At 36.2% G+C, this 13,129-nt stretch overlaps 1 protein-coding gene across 4 annotated transcripts in view; it reads right to left on the bottom strand.

The window, feature by feature from the left end:
• rbm27 (RNA binding motif protein 27) overlaps positions 1 to 13,129 on the bottom strand; it is a 130,651-nt gene that overhangs the window by 90,927 nt on the left and 26,595 nt on the right. For all 4 annotated transcript variants that reach the window (XM_072264065.1, XM_072264064.1, XM_072264062.1 and 1 more), the window contains exons 2-5: positions 11,078 to 11,196; positions 8,045 to 8,181; positions 6,513 to 6,607; positions 4,564 to 4,760 (exon numbers count right to left, since the gene is read on the bottom strand). In XM_072264065.1, the coding sequence (XP_072120166.1) occupies positions 4,564 to 4,760; positions 6,513 to 6,607; positions 8,045 to 8,181; positions 11,078 to 11,196 (548 nt within the window). The remainder of the gene's footprint in view (positions 1 to 4,563; positions 4,761 to 6,512; positions 6,608 to 8,044; positions 8,182 to 11,077; positions 11,197 to 13,129) is intronic.

The following is a 13,129-nucleotide window of genomic DNA, read 5'->3' as shown; positions in this document are numbered from 1 at the left end:
TGTGAACTTCCCATGATTCAGGACATTTACAAAGACAGGTGTGAAAAAAGAGCCCGAAGGATCAATGCGGACCCGAGTCACCCCAACCACAATCTATTCCAGCTGCTACCATCCGGAAAACAGTACCGCAGCATTAAAGCCAGGACCAATGGGTTCCGGGACAGCTTTTTCCACCAGGCTATCACACTGATCAGCTCATGCTGATTTGAGTATTTCTATTTTACATTGACTGTTCTGTTATTATAAATTACTATGATTGCACATTTAGACAGAGACGTAATGTAAAGATTTTTACTCCTCATGTATGTGAAGGATGTAAGAAACTAAGTCAATTCAATTGTTCCTCACGTGTTAAATGTTTCATCCACAGGATCACCATCCTCCTTTGGATCCACTCCAATACCAGTGCATCTTTCCTTAGATATGGGGCCTCACACACTGCCCACAATACACTAAATGTGGTCTGACCCATGCATTGTAAAGCATAGCACTACATCTTTAATTTTATGTTCTAGTTCTCCAGAAATGAATGCCAACATTGTATTTGCCTTCCTTACAACAAACACAACCTGAAATCGGTATTGGAATGTTACTGTCACATGTACCCAAATACAGTGAAAATCTTGCTTGCATACTTTTCATACAGATCAGGTACATAGTGCATTGAGGTAAAACAATGGCAATACAGAAACAGCCACAGAGAAAGTATAGTGCAGGTAAACAATAAAGTGCAAGATCATAGAGGTAGATTGCAAGTTCCAGGTTTTATCAAATAAGCATTCAAGAGTTTGATGACAACGAGATAGAAACTGTCCTTGAGCCTGGTGGTATGTGCTTTCAGTCTTTTGTGTACCTATAGGAAGAGGAGAAAAAGTAAAATGCCCAGGGGGTAGGGTCTTTGATGGTGCTGACCCATTACTAATGCAGTGAAAAGCATAGACAAGAGTCCATAGAGGGGTGTCTGGTTTCTGTGATGTGCTGAGCTAAATCTATCACTCTCTGCGTTTTCTTGCTGTCACATGTCGAGCAATTGCTATACCAAGCTGTGATGCATCTAGATAGATTGCTTTCTATAGTGCATCGATAAAAATCAGTGAGGCTCAACAGCAATGTGCCAAATTTCTTTAATCTTTCTCTGAGGAAGCAGAGGCACTAGTGAGCTTTCCTGGCCATGAAATCTATGTGGCTGGACCAGCACAGGCATTTGATGTTCACTCTTAGGAACCTGAAGATCTCAATCTCAACACCATTGATAATAGACAGAAGCATGTGCATCACATGCCTCACCCTCTTCCTTAAGTCAATGGCCAGCTTTTTTGTTTTGCTGACATTAAGGGAAAGGTTTATCATAGCACCATGTTACTAGGCTCTCTTTCGCCTTCCTGTACTCCAACTCATCATTATTTGAGATACAGCTCATTACAGTGGTATCATCTACAAACTTGAAGATGGAGTTAGAGCAGAATCTAGCCACTCTGCTATGAGTGCACAGAGAGTGGAGTAGGAGACTGAGGACACAATCTTGTGGAGCGCCAATGTATAGTGTAATCGTGGTGGTGCTGCTCCCTACCCTACCTTATGTGGTTTGTAGTCAAGAAGTCACAGGTCCAGTTATAAAGGGTGGCATTGATTCCTAGGGTCCAGAGTATGGTGATGAGTTTGCTAAGAATTACAGTTTTGAAAGCAGAACTGTTGTCAATAAGCAATGATCTGACATGGGTGTCTTTACTATCCAAACACTCCAGAGATGAATGTAGGGCCAGGGAGATTATCATCCAGACCATTAACATCCAATATGAAAAGTATTGCACCCAACAACGACCCCTGCGGAACACCACGAGTCACTGGCAGCCAACCAGAAAAGGCCTTCTTCAATTCCATTCTTCACCTTCTATAAGTCAGCAAATCTTCTGTATATGCTAATACCTTTCCTGTAATACCATCTGCATTTATTTCAGCAGCCTTGTCAAAGGCCTTCTGAAAACCTAGGTAAACAATATCCACTGACTCCTTGTCTATCCAGCTTGTTACTTCCTCAGAGAATTCCAACAGATTTGTCAGGCAAGATATCCCCTTAAGGAAGCCATGCATACTTTTCATGCATTCCTAGGTATCCGAAACCTCATCCTGGCATGTTGTTGGTGTTTTTTTTTTTATATACAGTAAGCACTGATGCAAAATACTTCGTCAATTCATCTGCATTTATTTATTCCCCATTACTGCTTCTCTAGTCATTTTCCAGTGTCTACTCTTTACTCTTTATATTTCTGGAAAAACTTCTGATTTTTATCTTTTACATTACCTTAGCTTACCTTTATATTTTATCTTTTCTCTCCTTATTGCTTTCAGTTGGTTTTAAAAACCTTCCCAATCCTAAAACCTCCTGCTAATTTCTATAATATTCCATGCCCTCTTTTTTTTGCTTTTATGCTGCCTTTGACTTCACTTGTCAGCAACAGTTGCCCCACCCTTCTTTAAAATGCTTCTTCTTTGGAATAAAAGTATCCTGCACCTTCTCAGAAACTACTGCCATTGCTGTTCTACCGTCATCCTTGCAAGGGTCCCTTCTAATCAACTTTGGCCAGCTCATCTTTCATGCCTTTGTAGTTACTTTTAGTTACCTGCGATACCAATATATTCAATTATAGCTTTTCTTTCTTTCTTTTTCTCTCTCTCTCTCAAAAACTGCAGGTGAATTGTCATATTTTAATTACTACCTCCTAAGGGTTCCTCTACATTAAGTTCCCTCAGCCAATCTGATTCATTGCACACAAACTGCCTTTTCCCAAGTGAGCTTGACCATGAACTGCTCTAAAAAGCCATTTCGTAGGCATTACAAATCTCTTCTCTTGGGATACATTGATAATCTGATTTTCCCATGACCACTGTAAAACCACCTTTCTAACATGCATTTTCTATCTCCTGTTCTAAATTGTACCACATATTCTGGCTACCTTGGGAATCCTGTATATAACTCATATCAGAGTATTTTCATTCTTGCAGTTTCTTAATTTTACCCACAAGGATTCAACAACTTCTGATTAGCTGTCATTTCTTGCTAAGAATATGATTTCATCTTTTACCAACAGAGTCACTGCACTCGCTCTATCCATCTGCCTGGAGATTATCATTAATAGGATGTGACAGTGGATATATTATGTCTAACATATTTAAAGAAATTGCATTCTATTTCTTTTTAGGGGAAAAAAGTATCACAAGGCAAGAAGTCCAACCATGGTTAATAGGAAATATTAAATATAATATTAAATCTAAAGTCCTATGAAGTCATCAGAAGTAACAAATCTGGGAATTGGGAGTGTCTTAGAATTCAATGATAAAGAAAGGAAAAACAGTGCGAACAAGTTGGTGAGAAAGAAACAAAGACAGTATGAACTTGCTCTGATACGGAAAAAAGTAAAGTCTAGTGAGAAAAGAGACCTTTGTCCAACTTTACAGAAGGTGGCACTGAAAAAAAAAACTAGAAATACTGGAGAACTAAGAATCCACAGTGCAAACAAGGAAATATGTTATTAATAATGAGATTATTAATAACATAAGAGATGTTAATGACACTGAAACTGCTAAATTCCAGTGATCTGTTGACCTACATCTGGAGTTTTGAAGGAGTTGCTATGGAGGTGGTGGATACTTTGCTTGCCATTTTCCAGAATATTATTTTAAGAAAAAGGAAATTTTGGAGTGGTTGCTGGAGACGGGAAGGTAGTAAAATGTGAGCACATTAATTAATATAGGAAGTACAAAAAGTAGGGAAAGGCTGACATTAGAAGTTACAGAAAGTAATCTATACAACAGGTACAACAAATAATAATTAGTTTGATTTGAGGTAATATGTTTGAATCATTTACTGCTTCTTCAAAGATCACCGAGTAGACTAAATTAAGGGGAACAGAAACTCGTGTATTTGAACTTTTGGAAGGCTGTCAATAAAGTTCCATGCTAGAGTTCACTGTACAAAATACATAGTTCCTTCTCAGGCTGACATGTTATGACTAGCAGGTTATCATGAATGTAACAATACCCAGAAATGTGCACAAGGTTATTCTATTCCAGGTTGAACGAAATTTATAAATATGCAGCAATTTTGTTTTTTTTTGGGAAATGAAGTCATGTGAATGAATTTCTAATCCATTACATATTAACGTCATGCTACTAAGGTTCCCATTCTATTCCTACCTCCTTTCACATTGTCATTTTTTTCCTTGACTGGCTTATAGCTAGGTGTCTTGGAGAGTTTTGCCAAATAAAAACTAATGGATGCCAGATGTTGGGACTGATAGTTTGTTTAAACTTTAGTTGACTCTGAAATGAGTTCAAAATAGAGGAAAATCTCAACAAAAGTCATATTTTTTAAAAGAATCTATCTTTTACTAAACAATTGCTATTCCATATCAATGAGGTTTATAATTCAGTGGTACTAATGAATAGGTGATTCTTACTATTAATATGTGAAACTTCCTGTATTTAAAATATGAAAGATTAACAGGCGGAATTACTGAAATCTGCTCAGAAACAAAGCCAAGCTTCACAAGCTCACTCACTTACCCCTGCTTGTGCTGTTGCTGCGGCCAAGGACTCGATTCCTATCCCTACTGCAACTTCGACTTTTGGTCTTTGATGGACTGTGGCTATAGCTTCTGCCTCTTCGACGGTCGTATCGATCTCGATAAACATCTCTAGAATGAGGATGCCTCTCAATGTCTCTGCGCCGTCGTTCTTCACGCTTTTTCTCGTCACGGTTTCTAATAAAAGATGGAGATCAACAATTAATAAATTTATAGTCCAATGGAGTAATACTCTTACAAAAATCAAAACAAATTAAATAGTCCAATTCTGTTATCTTTTCTAAAAAATTGAAGTGCTACAAAGTGCAGTAATTAAGCAACAATAATTTCTGTGTTCCTCTGAGCAAGAACCAAGTGCTGGGAAAAATTAAATGTTTGAGATTTACAAATATTAAATGAACACAAAGGATGCATTTTGGAATTAATTTGAAAACACAGAATAAATTTTGATGTTCACTACTAAAATTTTGCCTTCTGTTAAAAGCAACTGAATCACTGTGAATTCAAATTATCAATAACAAGATGCATTCACATTCTATACATACTTTGACAATATTAGTTAAAACATATTAACAACACTTTGCTCTCTAATAAAACATTACTAAATTTATTAAATGCATATAATTTGAAGTTAAAATCTACTATTCAAAACTCAAATGCATACATAAATGGTACAAATGGCTAGGGTGCAATTTCATTTTAAATCAATGGATTTAAGAGGTATCAATATCGTAAGTAGCAAAAGTAGTAAGCCATACACTCTCTTAAAATTGTTACAGCATTCTAAATATGTGTAATCCTCTGGAAGTAATAATATTTTAGGTTCAAATGGCCACAACCCTTGCCCAAACTATACAATCAAAAATAAATGATAAAAATAAATAAATAATATAAATAATCTATAAATGATTTCTCAGCATTCAGATGAAATTTCAACCTGTTTCTGTGTTGACAGGAATGTTTAAATTAGAAGATTTGTTACTTTAGATCTACAACAATTAGACTCAATCCTGGCCTGCTATGTTGTATATGTGGAGTTCACACACCCTTCCTGTCCTGACATAGGTTTATTTCAGGTAACCCAGATTCCAACCACACACAGGATTGGTATATTAATAGGCTGCTGTCAATTGCCCATAGTGTGCAGGTCAGTGAAAGAAGCTGGGGGTAGTTAATGAAACGTGGAGAGAATAAACAAGATTAACCTAAATGGGTGCGTGTTATAATGTGTGGACTTATTAATTCAAAAGGCCCATTTCCATGTTGCCTGGCTCTGGGACTCTGCCCTGTGTAGTTTGAACAAGATACCGTGGCCTCAAACTCTAGCAAAGGTGGACACATTACAGTCTGATGTTGAACTATTTTATTGATTTCAATTTTTTAGTAGTAAAGTCCAACCACTAATTCTTATGACAGTTCACATTGCATTGTTACGTTACATGCTACAATACTGAAAGTGATCAATTTATTAGCACTTCCTGCTTTCCAGCCATTAACAAATGCTCCATGCAATCTTATGAGCGTAGTAAGAAGCCCTTCATTACCTTTGTCTTAATTCATAATATTTTTACTATAACATTGTATGAAAAACACCAAATGAAAAGATGCAACTATCATTATATATTGTAATATAATGGCTTAAATGCAATATATATTTGGCGTCATGAACATAGCAACAAAGCAATTTTACTTTGACTACAGCTAATAGGTTTGTTTTTTAAAAAAATATTTTTCCTGAGACTATTTTCCAAAACAAAACAATGACATGAAACTTGTAATTTTAAACTTTATCCTACGTTCCTTAACATTAAGCAACAAATATTTGACTACACAAGTCAAGCATTTAACCAATCTGTGAAGTGTATGAAATCAAGTCAAGCACAAATTATTAAAAATGAAACTTAAAATAATTAGAATCAAATGTCATACCTTGTATCAATGGGTCCTAAAAGAGGTTTAAAAGGACTGTGACTTTTCTTTAATGAGGGTTTTCTACCATCTTGGTCCTCATCATAGAGGGGAACCTGAAAAGCAGGCAGCAATAAATGAAAATAACGCAAACCAAAATGTTTATCACGGTCATAAAATACAAGTGGGAAACTCAATGAAACTCATTTATCTCCACAAAATTTATATGAAAAATTTGATAAGACTACATCTCTATAATCCATATGTGTACCACTTTGAAACTTGTCAGCATTTTTGTCATCTCAAATATGACACTAGAACTCAGCAATCATTTCAATCACAAACTCTGAGCAACTTGATAGACATTCAAATCTGTAACTCTTGAAATTATCGTTAATACCCTACATTTATCGCTTAGTACAAATGAAACTATTTTGATTTCAGTAATATCAAATGCAGCTGAGAACACAAAACAGAGAGAGGCAGAATAATAAATTGGAAATAATGATACACATAAATAGTTCCATAGATTATTGTATATAAAATACAGTGCACCAACTTGTGCAACATGTTGATTTTTAAGTGTCTACTTGCACATTCAAACATGTAAATTAGTGCTGATAATCAAAAAACAGCCAAGTTTACCTTTAACAATCACTTATAGAGAAAACTCTATAATCCATTAACTGTATCACCTGAAATTTGTCAAGTTTTCTCTGAAACAGCCCAATTTTTTTTTTGCCGATTTATAATTAGCAGATTTTCAACATCGCAAGATACAATTTCAGCTAACAATAGCGCAAGGTATTTTTCACCACAGAAGTTTTAAGGTCCTTAATTCTTACTGGAGTATACTGTATATATTCCTCATTTGGGTATTCTTTTCCCGTCTATTGCCCCTCTATCATCTATAAAACAGCACCTTGCACCCCTTAAGCTTTTACTACCCATACAAATTTAGTCACAATGGCTGGTACAAAGGAGCCCTGGTAAACCAATACCATCCAGAAACATCAGTGTTACCAATGAGGACATCTCCAAGTGAGAGTACCTCAAGAAGGTGACATCCATCTTGAAGGACCCTCATCATCCAATACATGCCCTCTTCTCATTACTACCACGGAGGAGGAGGAACTGAAACCTAAAGATCCACATTCAACGTCTCAGGAACAGCTTCTTCCACTCTGCCATCAGGTTTCAGAAAGGTCTATGAACACTAACTGCCTTATTATTCTTCTGTTGCACAATTTATTTAAAATTTATACTCATTTTACCTTCTTTCACTGTATTGCTGCTGCAAAACAACAAATTTCATGACATGTCAGGGATAAAACCAATTTTAATACATAATCCAGCTTACTCCCAAGCAAATTAACTATCAAGAAAAAAAAGTGTAGTACACATTTAACTTCGCTCTGAGCCAGTTTGGTTTTATTATAAATAATTTTTGACTTGCGACATGGGTAGCATTAGCAAGGTTGTTTTATAACTACAGATCTTTTTCCAAAGGACAATAATGACATGCACTATTACAAAAACTTATCATTACTCACTTCTTTTTTGTCCTCCCTCTCTTGCCACGTAGGCTGCATGTCCTGTTTCAATGTCTCCTGGACAAGCTGTTCTGGTCGTGGCACGTAGTTCTTTGTGCTTAAAGCATCAAAAAGTTTGTCCACAAAACCAACAGTTTCTATCAAACAATTACAAATCAATGGTGAAAATGCAGCATAGAGAAATTAAATAATTTAACTCATAATTTAATTGCAATCTACACGTGAACATATTTTACACACAGAGGTCATACCTGCATGTACAGAACCTTTTGAACACACTATAATGATGGAGCTTATTTGACAATACTAATAATGAATTAATGGTTCATTTTAATTATTGAGTCATATTAAACTAAGCAGTAGAATCCAACACCAAACTCTGAAAGTTTTGACTATTTTCCCCCAAATACCATTATACCCTACTCTTTATCTTCCTCACAACCCATCATTCTTAGTGAGTTCACCACTACAGTACAATTAAAACACAGGACTTGGGGAAAATCATTTAACATTTGTGGCCTCTATTCCAGAACAAAAGTTACTTTTATCTTCATTAAGAGCTGCAGTATACAGACGATGCTGCCAAATGTGCACCCTCCAGCGAGCTCAAAACCTTTGATTTTGTCATTGAATGATACTGGAGAACTGGCCAAGTTAAACATCCAATAAACTGAGGCCCTTTACAAACCAGCCATACCATATACATAGCTCTCTACTCTGACAGGGAAGTTCCGTGCCAAGATCCCAATCCACATGTAGCACTTCTCAGGATGTCAGAAAATAACTGTCAAAGAATAGACAGTGTTGACAAACCACATTTAAAGACAAAGACATGAAACCCAGCATAACGTTACGGTCTAAAATGCAGCAGATTTCCGGCTCTTCTGGACATGCATCCTAACATACAGGAATGGACAATGTACAGTCAGTACCTTCAAAGCACTGGAGAATACCACGATGTATGTCAAGAATAAACAACATAAATACAGAGCAATCTAATCAATTCACATAACCCACTCCTTCAATCATTCTACACAGGATCCACAAACTATCTCAGAAATCAAAAAAAATACAAACAAAAACAAGTTGTCCACAGCAGGACTATAAAGAGGGAAGATATGCTCATAGTTCTTACATCAAGTTCAAAGTGATGACAGCTGGCATGGTATATGTAGGGGGAGGGGGGAAACTTTTCTAAATAAACAAATGAAGTGTACTCTTGATCATTCCTGCAAAAGCAATAGGGAAGAACAAGTCAATTCAGACTTTCTAAAGGAAATTGGACAAACACAGGAAGAAAACTTGCAAAGCTACAGGAAACGCACAGGGTAATAGGAAATCAAACAGGATGCCTAACCAGGACTGACATGATGAGGGGTTTAGAAAAAAAAGAGAAAAATTGCTTCTTTCTATGCCGTAACAATTCTATTACCACCAGACCAGTCAGACCGCTGCTCAGTGTCTCACCACTGACTGGACAGCATCTCCAATAGTGAAACACAACAATGAAAAGCAATCAAACTAGATTTTGTGCTGTTTTTTTTAATGATTTCCACAAATTTTGCATTCAGAAGTTTCTATATTATTAAACAAAGGTATAGATCTGAAGGTGTAAATAAAATGGTTACAAAAACATTTTGACTTAAAGAGTGTAATTTCTGAACCAGAGCTGAATTCCAAATGAAGCATATTTCATCCATAACTTTCCCCAGTGTTGCTTCAAGATCACTAAAACATCACTCAATGACACATGCCACTGTCAACAACTGTGCTTCCTCCACACCTGCACTTTCTACCATGCTGAGTTCGTGAGCTATGCATGCACACCCAAAATATAAACCTTTCTATTGCATGAAATAAATGTGTGAAATTGGAAAGCTACAACAATCAAATCTCATATGTATTACATGACAAAACCAGGTAGGAACCAAGCTACTCAAAAAAGTAGCAAACTCAGAGACCAAATCATTACGTACACATTTAGACTGTAGTCAGTAACTATTCACCACTCCAACCAACACAATTTAAAAATCGAGCATTAGAAGCCATAATGTGCATACGAACAGTACTTGTCATTCAAGACTTACAGAATTGCTATATCTTAACCAAATAATAAAACATGTATATATTAAAGTTAGAAATTTAACAAGTACTGATATTAAAATTCACACATCACATTATTTCAAATATCTTGAGTATGTGCCTAAATATGATTTTCTGAATTTTTAACAGAAAAGGTACAATTAAATACAATAATAGGTGATGAAATGATAAAACCTACATAATTTGTATTGGCTAACTAAAAGCCTCTATACTGTTCATAACAGTAAATGTGCATCCGAAGAAAATATGACAATAAAATGGCTAGAATTAATTCTAACCGAGTTAATAACCAGATCCTAATAATTATGGAAAAGTTACTTGTATTTAAGATATTATGCATAAATGGCTGAAACTTAAGGGGGAAAAAAAGGAAGTTCTAATTTTGTTGAATGTCAATGTGAAACTGGGCCATATGTATTAAAAGAATCATAATTTTTAAATTGTACCATAAATTAAATTGGATTATCTCAATCAAATAAACTTTGGGGGACAGCAATTTATCTCAGTGCGATTTTGTTTAGGTGTTCACACTATTTAGCTGCCACTGGAAAAAGTAACTATGGCTTTCAGATAAAGGTGAATCAAAAATGCAAGTTTCTTAATCATCACAAACTCAAACATGCACTCTCTTAAGACTTAGATCATTTGGTTACAGTTGCATCTTATCTTTTTAGATTAAATTAGATTAGATTCAACTTTATTGTCATTGTGCCGAATACAGATACAAAGCCAATGAAATGCATTTAGCATCTGACCAGAAATGCAAAGAATAGTGTTAATATATATATACACATACATACATACATATACACACACACACACACACACACACACACCACTTGAATCAAAAACATGAGTAAACTGAAATCATTCCCTTTAAATTAAAAATAAATTTAAGAAATAATCAGGAAACAAAACATAAAATTTTACCTTTTTGCAGAAAGACGTCCAGTTGATCAACGCACAAAGCCTTTAGTTCTTTTTCTGGCTTGTCTTTCTTAACTAAAGCCACAACATATTTTGCTAAAGCTGAAGGATCAGCATCACAACTGGAAAAAAAGAGATTTTTTTTTTAAAAATCATTCAATTTACTGTCACAAAAAAGACATCTGAAGAACACAGCCGTTCATAAGGACTTCATGCATTTTCACTTAAGTGATAAGTACGATATGTAGATCTTTGCTTTCAAAGAGAATTTTTTTAAAAACACAATATTTTTATAAAATCAATAATATAATCTTTTCAACTTTATCCACAGAAATATCTGTCGATCAGCATAAAGGTGTAGGCCTTGCTCTTTCTTCTGCTGGCCTAAGACAGCCTTACCATTCAATAGAATCATCACGGACACTTTCTTCCACAACTCCTATGTCCCTCGATTCCCTATACATCTAAAAGAAACATCAGTCTCACACACGTACCTCCCACTTGAAGAAATTTCTCATCTTTGTCTTGAATGGTCCATTCATTTTAAATCTGACAGAATTCTAGACATACCAGGCAGCAAAAATAGCAACTCCTCACCTCCCCTTCTGACAATTAGACATATGGTTCTATTAATTCAGCTCTCAACCTTCTAAACTCAGGAGAGTTCAGGCCTGGTTTGTTTAATCTCTCCTCACATGACAAATCTCCCCTCCAGGGAATCATTCTACTAAACCAACACAGCATCTCACTGTAGCAAGTATAGCTTTCATGTGACTAGGAGACCAAATCCTTTTAAAATAACCCAATAATGATTTACAAAGCCCTACAAAATTGGAGAAAGCTGACTCCTTACAACAAAAGTCCAACATTATTATTTTCCCTTCCAATTGTTGAACTAAAAGTCAAGTCTGTTTCACTTCCCACAGATACTGCTGACCTGCTGAGTATTTTCAATATTTTATGGGTTGGTTTTGAATTTCCCACATCTGAATTCTGGTTTTGATTTTGTTTATTTTTTAGTGATGCTTCTGGCAAGTACTGCCCCACTTCTAGGCCTCAATTAACATTTCCTTAGACTTCTGGGTGTGTGCAAGAAAAGGTAACAACAAATTAAATTTTTCCCCTCTTGTTTGGGTACAAGTTATAAAAGATTAGTGCAATATATACAGTATACACTATCTATCTAATCAGTACACAGTAATCTTCCACAAAGACCATGTCACTTGATTTAGCTTTGTGAACATAAATATCACAAATACTACAGCTAAATGAACAGACCACAAGTTGGTTATTTTGTGACACTTTTTTCAAGTACAGGTGTCCCCCGCTTTTCGAATGTTCACTTTACGAAACCTCACTGGTACGAAAGACCTACATTAGTGCCCTGTTTTCGCTTTCAGAACGTGTTTTCACTGTTACGAAGAACGGCAGCACGCGATAAGATAAAAGGCAGCGCGCACCCCGAGCAACTGCTCACCCCCGGATTCGGAACGGTATTGCTTAAACATGTTGCATTGAGCAGCTGTTTGCAAGATGAGTTCTAAGGTGTCAGAAGAGCTTGAAAGAGTTCGTAAGGGTGTTACACTTAGCGTAAAACTAGACATAATTAAGCATTTCGATCGTGGTGAACGAAGCAAGGACAAAGTGAGTTTGGCTTGTGGAAGCTGGCGAAGATGATGTTGAAGAGGTTTTGGCATCCCATGACGAAGAACTGATAGATGAACAGCTGATGCAATTGGAAGAGGAAAGGATAACAATCGAAACCGAATGCAGAAAGTGAAGCAACTGCGTGAGATTTTCGCTGCAATGATAAAGTACGACTTTAATGTTGAAAGGGTACATAGGTTTAGGGGATATTTGGAGGATGTTTTGAGTCCTTACAAAGAACTGTGTGATAGAAAAATGCTCAAGGCTCAGCAGTCAAGCAAGCCTTCCACATCAGCCACAGCAGACGACGAACCTCAACCTTCGACATCGAGGAGGGCAGTCATAGAAGAAGATGAGCTGCCTGCCCTGATCGACGATGAGATGACACCCCCGTGTCCCACCAGCCCA

The sequence above is a fragment of the Mobula birostris genome, chromosome 7 (genome assembly GCF_030028105.1).
Source record: "Mobula birostris isolate sMobBir1 chromosome 7, sMobBir1.hap1, whole genome shotgun sequence".
In the NCBI taxonomy this organism is placed as follows: domain Eukaryota; kingdom Metazoa; phylum Chordata; class Chondrichthyes; order Myliobatiformes; family Myliobatidae; genus Mobula; species Mobula birostris.
This window is presented reverse-complemented; position numbering and strand designations above follow the sequence as displayed.